The 10000-nt window shown below is 36.4% G+C and overlaps 1 protein-coding gene across 4 annotated transcripts in view; it reads right to left on the reverse strand.

The window, feature by feature from the left end:
• The window catches only part of LOC143723953 (FERM and PDZ domain-containing protein 4-like), an 88435-nt gene that overhangs the window by 22999 nt on the left and 55436 nt on the right, over positions 1 to 10000 (reverse strand). For all 4 annotated transcript variants that reach the window (XM_077216893.1, XM_077216895.1, XM_077216894.1 and 1 more), the window contains exons 3-7: positions 4503 to 4663; positions 3569 to 3671; positions 1872 to 1917; positions 657 to 761; positions 231 to 338 (exon numbers count right to left, since the gene is read on the reverse strand). In XM_077216893.1, the coding sequence (XP_077073008.1) occupies positions 231 to 338; positions 657 to 761; positions 1872 to 1917; positions 3569 to 3671; positions 4503 to 4663 (523 nt within the window). The remainder of the gene's footprint in view (positions 1 to 230; positions 339 to 656; positions 762 to 1871; positions 1918 to 3568; positions 3672 to 4502; positions 4664 to 10000) is intronic.

Consider the following 10000-nt stretch of genomic DNA (forward strand, 5'->3'; position numbering starts at 1 on the left):
CATGTGATTTTTCAGGACTCTTTGATGATAAATGCGTTAACTGTCACTTTTGATCAATCTAATGTGAATATAAGTATTGAAATAAAAACTTTAGAACAGTGGTGTTTAACTTGAGTGTAAATATTGCTTGCTATTACATCATATATATGTATATATGCCAACCATTAGATCATTATACGGGCGCCTCTACAATGTGGCAGCAGAGATTTGTGTATTAACACTTTTAATACCTTGATGGAGGTGTTGCAGTCAAACTTGAAGGATTTTGTTTGTCCGTTTTCCAGATACACCTTCAGCACGTTTGGCATGAAGAGCAGAGAATTATCCTTCACCGATTCCTGCAGACGAAAGCAGTCTGATCAGAGAATCCCTCGTGTTTTTAATAAAATCACAAAAACATGAGTCTGCATCATTTTAATAACTAAAGCTCTTGTTGTGCCACTAATTAAGAAACACTGTAATGCACTGTTAATAACCAACACAGAGATTTATGTAACGTGTGTCGTGCAATAACACTCTCACAAATCCTCTTACTTTAATCACCTGACTCACAATCCAATCAATCCCAGATAATTATAATCAGAACTCAACTGTTTTTCTCCCTGAATATCAGAAATGTCACATTATCCAAGCCAAACGTGTCGTTTTTCCCTTACCGGTACTTGTCCGTTAATAATGACTTCTTCAGCAAAGCGCACTTTGACCGGATTGGATTTCAGCTTGGCCTTTTTAGCCGCACTGATGAAGGCAGATTTGGGCGACTGAAGGGGAATAACAGAGGAACACAATTACTGGAATATCAATGTAAATCAAGTCTTTATCGTCTGAGCCAGAAACTAATAAACAGCTCTAGATGGAATCTGCAGCAGGGTTATCATCGTTAAATAAAATTACAGCTAGAAATGTAAAAAAAAAAAATAATATTAATAAAATAAAAATTTCCTTACTTGAAATTAAATAAAATGTGAAACTAATAAAGGGTCTAGATGGAATCTGCAGCAGGGTTATCATCGTTAAATAAATTACAGCTAGAAATGTAAAAAAATAAATAAATAAAATAAAAATTTCCTTACTTGAAATTAAATAAGATGTGAAACTAATAAACAGCTCTAGATGGAATCTGAAGCAGAGTTATCATCGTTAAATAAAATTACAGATAGAAATGTAAAAAAAAGCAAAAAACTTTTCGTTACTTGAAATAAAATAAGCCTTAACTGAAATCAAATTTAAAAGAAATAAACAGGTTTAGATGGAATCTGCAGCATTTTATTGTTAACTACAATTAAAACCATAAAAATCCATTTCCGTTATTTGAAATTAAATAAACATTAACTAAAACAAAATAAGTTATAAAAAAATCTGCAGCTGGATTATTATTTATCGTTAACTAAAATTCAAGCTAAAAACAAATATTTTTGTTACATGAAATAAAATAAACATTAATTGAAATACAACAAAATATGAATTGAAATAAAACCGAAAAGTAAGTTTTACCTATATTATATTTATTCCTATATTTTTTTTAAAGGTTTTTGAAAGAATTGAGCAAAAACAAATGGAATCTGCAGCAGGATTATTATCGTTAACTATAATTACAGCTGAAATTAGTTAAAGATTTTTTTTATTTCAGCTATAACGTTATAACTAATAAATTTGAAAAAAATTACATAAAAAACGAATTAAAAAAGGCAAAAAATAGTAAATGAATGAGACTGAAAGAACAGTGATCTACAGTGTTTTATTAGTGTTTTTTAAATCTGAGCACTTCTGCAGAACGGATTAAAACACGGCACTAAAATCAGCCAAAACAGTGAGGAACTATCATTCAGCCAGCGGTTCATATATAGAGGATTGTGAACATGGGGACTCACAGCGTACGGCTGAACCACCGTCAGGATGATCGACTCCTTACAACTCCTGCAAAACACAGAAAACAGACGAGAAGAACGTGAAGATTCTCCCGCTGGATCATGAACACACGTCCAGAATCTGAAGTAGGGCTGGGGCGGATGTATGGATTTCTTCTAACCGCGGTTGAAACGCAAGATATTCCCGCGGTATGGCGGTAAACCTCTTTAAATACAAAGAAAAAAATACGCTTTAAATACACACCCCCCCCCCCACATACAGACTTTCACGCACACACCAGAACTCGTTTTTGCTAGACAGACTTTGCTAAATATTGTCACCTACATCTGAAAAAAACGAGCACAATTTGAAATAGTCAAATTTTCATCAAGCAGTAATCTGGCATGAACCAATCACTGAATAGATTTCCTTATTTAAGAATATTCTCAGATACATTCGCATTGAATTCATCATTTTCAGGAGAATACATTATGATGTTCACATTGGAAATGAAAGATGAACACCTTTTCCAACATGTCTTAATTACAAATATTATACTCCATATTTATGTTTACATAATATAGTGTTATTTTGTATTTAATCTATGTTGATTATATGAAGAGTGAACAGCATGAGTAAGATAGGATCATAAGATGGGTCAGACACGATTTTGACCACTTTATTAAGTTTTGTTTTGTAGAAAGCCTTTCTTTAAATTAAATTTGGTTTTATATAAATTGTACCTTAATTTTAATCACCGTTTCATTAACTAATTGCCTGGAATTAATAAATAAGAAGCAAATATAGCAGAGATATAATCAGGAGGACGTGGAAGCGCCGGTGCGATCCTCTTGCGCGTGAACTGGAGCTCGTCTCATAAATGAACTTGCCTCACAGACATGAGAAATAAATAGAAAGCTTAATGTCTACTTTTAAACAAAATTCAAAACGAAATGATAACATTTTAGTCTACAGTAGCCTAGTCAGGTAAGGTCAGGTTTGGCGATGTGCGTTATAGGCTATATTCATATTTATCCCTGTGCGTCGATCGAAGACGGAGTTCACTGCTGATATTCTGGGGATACAACATAGCCAATACACTAGTGACTTTAGCCTTTAAACATCTTTGCTGCATTGAATATTTCTAGAACAGCCGAGAGCTTTCTATCCTCGCGACAGCAGCGCCTCGCACTGCTCATAACAGTTAGCGCCGCGGATGCGCTTTCGAAAATTGATCAAAAAACGTTGGTGCGTGTGGATGGCGGATGATGATGAGTTTGTGATGCGGTTGCGGATGAAATAATAATAGCCCATCTGCACATCTCTAATACGAATGGAATGTTATTGTGTCATGGAACAGCGCGCTCCACAACTCGCGAAAGATCGGATTTGCTCCATCTTTTGATGATAAGTTTTGTTTAAATAGAAAACCTTAAATCCATGTAAGACACAATATCATTAGAATCAATGAATCCATGTCATTAGACACAACGTGCACATGTGCAGACCAATGTTTTTTGGTTTTTTTGCGGTGACGAGCTCAGACCCGCGGTTGGAGTCACGTGACCGCGGTATTGCGGTAATGCGGTAACCGTCGCAGCCCTAATCTGAAGCTTAAATCACAGCTACAGTTCAAACACTTTCTATCTAAACATCTGATGATTTACACTGAGTCTCAGGACGAGGAACGACACACTACAGGTTTGATGGTTTCCAGTACCTGACCAGATCAATGACCCGTTCCCTCGGAGCCGAACTCACGGCTTCATCATTTATCATCACGATCTCGTCTCCTGGGATCAGCCTCCCTTCTGAAGGACCTCCTGCACACACACACACGCACACACACACACGCACGCACACGCACACACACACACACACACACACGCACACGCACACGCACACGCACACGCACACGCACACACACACGCACGCGCACGGACACGCACACGCACACACACACGCGCGCACGCACACACACACGCACGCACACGCACACACGCACACACACACACACACACACACACACACACACACACACACGCACGCACACGCGCACGCACAAGCACACGCACGCACACACACACGCACGCGCACACGCACGCACACGCACGCACACGGACACGCACGCACACGCACGCACACACACGCACACGCACACACACGCACACACACACGTTTTATGAGGACCTCCAGAGACGTAATGGTTTTTATACAATTAACACAAATTTAAAATGCTTGAACATCTTTTACACACAACCTCAAACAAGACCAAAACAATGGATGTTTACTGGCAGATTTACCAGTGCTTTAACACTGTATGTCAGAACAGAAAACACTATGTTCTAAACCTAATCTTACACACTAAAGTCAAAGTAAACAGCTGTTTATATTTTGAACTGAAACACAAATATATCCCCAGTATTTTTTTCTATTGTCACTGAGAAACAGCTGATTGAATTAAGCGAATATATAAATAACAGCTGATTCCCATCTAGGAAACACACTCAGGTGTCGAGTTTCTTTCAGTCACATGGTATACAGTAAAAGAGGACCTTTTGGGCTGATCTCTTGTGGAAAGGGAACAATATAGAGCAACAAAAGAAAGAAAGAAAACCGTCTGCATTAGGAAGAGGAAGACGTGTAGACGATACCTGGAGTAACGGATCGGACCACCACTGGTTTCTCGCTGCCCGCCACGAAGCCGAAGCCGAGAACCGGGTCGCGTCTCATTTCAACCTTTCTCGGTGCCGGAGGGACAAACTTCTCCACATCGACACGGACCTCCTCCAGAGAGCTCGACTGGGAGAGATGACTGACACAACACATAATCACATACATGTTAACATGAACTCTCAAATTACTGCTTTAACCCTGTGAAGCCAGAGAAATCATATAAGGGTTATTAAACCTTTGGTTATTAAAAATGTTTTTTTATTTTTTTATCATAGACTACTTGCATAAAATGCATATGATATCAATATCTGTCAATAATGCATGGCTCATATAGTGAGAATATGGAGGAAAAATAATATCCAGTTTGATGCAGATTCTGATACTTTATAACAGTATAGCTGATACTTAAATAAAATGTACATAAATATAAATATCTGTCAATAATATGTCTTAGTAAGATGATATTTAAATGCTTAGTTTTATGATCAAATCTCTGCAGTTGTAAAACATATAATGCAATGCAATACAATGATGATCGAGAGATAAACAAATAAACCTTCTTCCTCAAAAGCCTGATGATCATATTTCATACGCATGATTTTTATAATAAATGATGTCTAGATGATCAAGTTAACCTCAGTTCAGTTTGAAATATTACTAACAATATCAAAGTTATTGCGTTTACTTGATAAAATCAGAGCAGATTTGAAGACACGTGAAGCTCGAGCTGAAGGAGGACGTTTGTACAATTAAAGACTTTTACCTGATAAAACAGTGTAAACTATCAATCAGACACAGAAGGACTGGAGAGATTACATGCAAACAAACAAGCATTTTGCGTATCAAATATGATCCGGTAAGATTTATAAGGTTAATGCATGTTCATGACCTTATTTCTCGTGAATTCACCCAGTGCACGTTATTATAAAGGAAAAAAGGTTTTGATGTCATGATGGTGTTTTTCAAACAAGTTCAATCATTTTCAGGCTCTACTAGAACAGGTTTTCCTGCTTGAATGTTGATTATTTTCCTCATATTCTCCATTGTTGCGGCTCCTCTCTTCCCAGTCTGTCAGTAACGCTCTGTTTACTTCCTGTCTCTATGAAGCCCCTCCTTCTGAAAAGCACACTGTGCTCTGATTGGTCGGCTGGAGCAGTGTGTTGTGATTGGTCGAGCGCTTCGAGTGTGTTTGGGAAATGTCCCGCCCCTTACCATAACCGCCAGTTTAACACACTACTAACTTACTCAACCAGGCCCCGCCCCTTTATTCTGCGTATGAATTATTATAATGAGGAATATTGTGACGTATTCGTTCCCGGAAGAAACTCAAGATACGATGGAGGCGTTTCAGGAGTTCAGAAACACTGACACTGATATAGAGAAGAACTGGAACAGCAACATCACACACTGAAGACAGATACACATGTAAAAAGCAGAATATGTGCTCTTTAAATAAGGAGGAATATAGGAAAGCTTGCGTTTGCAGTTCTTCCCTCAGGTGTCCAGATTACACAACTCTGATTGACCTCTTTCATAACAGCATCATCTGAGACGGGAGGCTTGACAGACACAACATTATTACAATCCTGTGGAAAGATTGTCCTCGGCTGTCGCAGCTCTCAAGCTCCCGGGAACAGTAATTTAGGGGGAGGCGAACAATGACTTCGTAGTACAAAAAGATTCAAGAATAAATTGCTGCAAATGTTACACACTGTAATAGTAGTTATTACAGTCGTATGTAGAGAATAACTGGATACAAAGGAACAGTTTTTATTTTTTTAAATTGATAGATGCTGTTAAAACCTCTCAGTCTGAACCTTCACAAGTAGGCCTGCATGGTTTATTGAAATACATTTGATTAATAACAGCTTAATGCAACAGTCATAACACGAAGACTGTGATTTTATTACATAAATATCTAGTTCAGTCATGAAACTCTAGGGGGCGCTGGCTGATTGGTCCTTTACATGCAAACAAAATCATTACTGCATGGCACAAGCTGATTGGCTCTGCTGATCCTTCAGCCAATGAGATTGCTTGCTGAACATTTAAATGTTCTGACTGAGAGTTTGTTCATCTGAACCCCTCCACCTCCCCAGCTCCACCTGCCTAGATCTCATACCGGACTGGTGTGTGTTTATGCAAACGCTTAACAGTTTAAGGTTTCCAAAATTAAGATGTGCTATTATTATTGTAATTTTAAAGTTGCACTATACAATAAAATAATGGGTAACACTTTACAATAAGTTTCATTAGTTAACATGAACTAATAATAAACTGCACTTATACAGCATTTATTAATGTTTGTTAAATTCAACATTTACTAATACTTTATTAAAATATTTTTAACATTAGTTAATGCACTGTGAACTAACATGAACAAACACTGAACAGCTGTATTATTAATAAATACAGTAACAAATGTATTGCTCATGTTTAGTTAATACATTAACTAATGAACCTTACTGTAAAGTGTTACCAAATAATGATTAAATATTAGATTTTTTATTTGGCAGTACAATAGTATTATTGCAACATATTTGACATTTTGTTTATTTTTATTGACAAGCACTCCAAAAATCATATTTTGTAGTCATATTGAATGAATCAAAAATAGTGGGAATGCGGCTGATGAAAACCTCAAAAAGTAAAGATTTTTTTAAAAACTTAATTTTATGCTGACTGAGTTGTTTCTTGTAAAAATACACATGATCATGAACGACCAAGCTTTCCCAAACCGTTCAGCAATCCAAGAAAAAAATGAGTAAAAAGTAATTTTTCAGCTCTTTAGGATTATTTATATTTTTTAAACACAGATGCACTCCGCAACAAAACCACCTTAATCATTCTGGAATTAATAATTCTTTCTAGATTTAGCTATTCAAGTGAGTATCGCAATGCATTTCACAGAAAAAATGTAATATTGTAATATAATTTTTTACTGCTCTATTCTTGAGGACTAAGACATACTAATAAAAACATCACAATACTGGCCACAAAACAACAGCAAACCCGTGAATATTCAACATAATATCTTCAGTCCTGTTACTGATCAGGCTCTATTATACTTCAGATGTTAATATTCATTCAGTTCATATCGGAGTGACTTCATTTACGAGATGAGCGCATGTAAACAGTGAGTGTGAATGATAGAATTATGGTGAAAATAATCATAGTTATTTCATCATTTATCAAGAATAGCAATAAAGCTTGTCAGAAACTTTATGAGACGCAGACTTGTGCAAAACAACATTTCCTGCAGTAAAAACACATAAAACATAATTTACACATCTAATGTGGATCGTTTGCTCTTCATTTTTTTGAATTAGTGCATAAAAATCCTCCCGTTATGTCTATCTCTGAATAAAACTACCTTCGGTCTGTATGTGAGGACATTATCTGTGTTTTATCACTCAACGTAAGATTTTATTGTGAATTTAATAGCATTATGTTTCTGCTTCACGCTCAGGTAACCAGCAAATGGCCTTTACATCACATCATCTCGCGTTTCACTAATGTGATCAGCGATTGCTCAGTCTTTATATCATCTCGCAGAGAGTGTGTGTGTGTGTGTGTGTGAAACGCATGCGGTTGTATAATTAAAGCCGTGGGCTGAAGGAGGCGCGAGGAAGAGCCATTATTCCCGACACATGTTCCAGTGCTCAGAGACGAGCTACAATTAATCTTTCAAGCCACGGCGAGAGCGAGAGGTCGTGTGTGAGACTTCTGAACACACACACACACACACACACACACACACACACACACAAACACACACACACACACACACACACACACACACACACACACACACACACACAGGTTTAGCAACAAATCTGTAAAAACAGGTTTGCGTTTCATGCATTTGAGATGCTGTGACACACAGATCAAGGGTTGTGAGTTTGGGCAAAATCATGTCGAGTCTCCTTCATTTATAAACTTTCATGTGTTCTGGTCGTTTATTTACACGAGAACAGTGTTTGAGCTCGAGAACGCAAACTTTGAAACAGGATCCATTGCGCAAGTTTTGAATAATTTTGAACAACGTGTAAACCTAAAAAACATGAATGTGTGAAAATGCTGACGGCGTGCACATGCGTTAGTCTATAGATAAGTGTGTTAAAATATATATATATATATTCAGTCCATCAGCTGAATTCTGTTGCTTTGCTACATCAAGGCAAGATAATACAGGTGAAGAGAGTAAAAAATGATAACTAATAGATATCACAATGCTTTCTCCAGCTGATCACACAATAAAATGCACTGTAAATGCGTTTGTCAAATGCATGAATATTAAATACAGTCATGCTGATCCAGGTTAATGCTGGATGATCGCAGTGCGGCGAGCTCGAGATAAAAATATGAATGGGATTTGTGCCATAACTCTAACCCTGGGAAAAACATATGTGATGGAGGAAACGCGTGGCCTTGACTTCAGCCATGACCACCTGTTATAGATGGCGGGTTCCCAAAGTCCTGATGACCAGCGCGTGTGTGTGTGTGTGTGTGCGTGTGTGTGTGTGTGTGTTTCATACGCTTATACTCGTCAACAGTCACTGCATACAGCGGGTTATTATAAACTAAACTTACAACTGTAAAAATGAATGCACAGTTGCTGAAAAACGAGGAGAAACTTAAATGAAATAAAGTGTGTTGAGACACTAAATCAACGTTGAATCAATGCATTTAGCTTATTAATGTCAAGTATGCAAAACATATTTACAAGGTTATTTCAATGCAGTCTCACTTGAAATGGATTCGTTTAGGTTTGGTGTTTAGAATAAATGTAATGCCACAATAATTCCTGCTTGTTTTCTACTTCTATATTCCAGAACTAAAACACGTTTATAATGTTTCGTTTTATTTAACTGTATTTTACATTATTTCTGAATGTAATTATAAAATACACCAATGTGCCTTATTTTCTCTCAACAACGTGATTTTAACCCAGTTTGACTTATAATCCGGTGCAACTTATTTTACAGGAAAATATGAAATATGCAAAAGACGCGCTGAAAATGTAAATAGTGTCACGAACAATTAATTTGAGATCTTTACCCTTCTAATGCATTAAAAACTCGACACTTTTTGCATGAAACATAAGCTTCTAAACCAGTCATAACTTAATATTTTTCAACTAAAACCATATTGTATCTGATCAGCAATTATTCTTTTTTGTTTACCATTATATTACTTCATTTACACTTATTTTATAGATACAATTTTTTTGAAATTCTTTGAAATTTAAAATGTTAAGTCTACAGCAAAAACCAAGTGTGATGTAAGAACATTATCAATATTTATGAGAAATATTATTTAAATATATCACTATATGAAATTCATAAGATCATATAATATAATAATCAACAGTATGAATGATTCAGTAAATGTAGTTAAATTCCTTTAACTGCACAAAACACTAAAATACTAAAATGAACAGTTATGATGAGTTATGATTAACTCAGATCACCTG

The sequence above is a fragment of the Siphateles boraxobius genome, unplaced genomic scaffold (genome assembly GCF_051911475.1).
Source record: "Siphateles boraxobius isolate OS27281-9 unplaced genomic scaffold, OSU_SipBor_1 7, whole genome shotgun sequence".
NCBI classification, from domain to species: domain Eukaryota; kingdom Metazoa; phylum Chordata; class Actinopteri; order Cypriniformes; family Leuciscidae; genus Siphateles; species Siphateles boraxobius.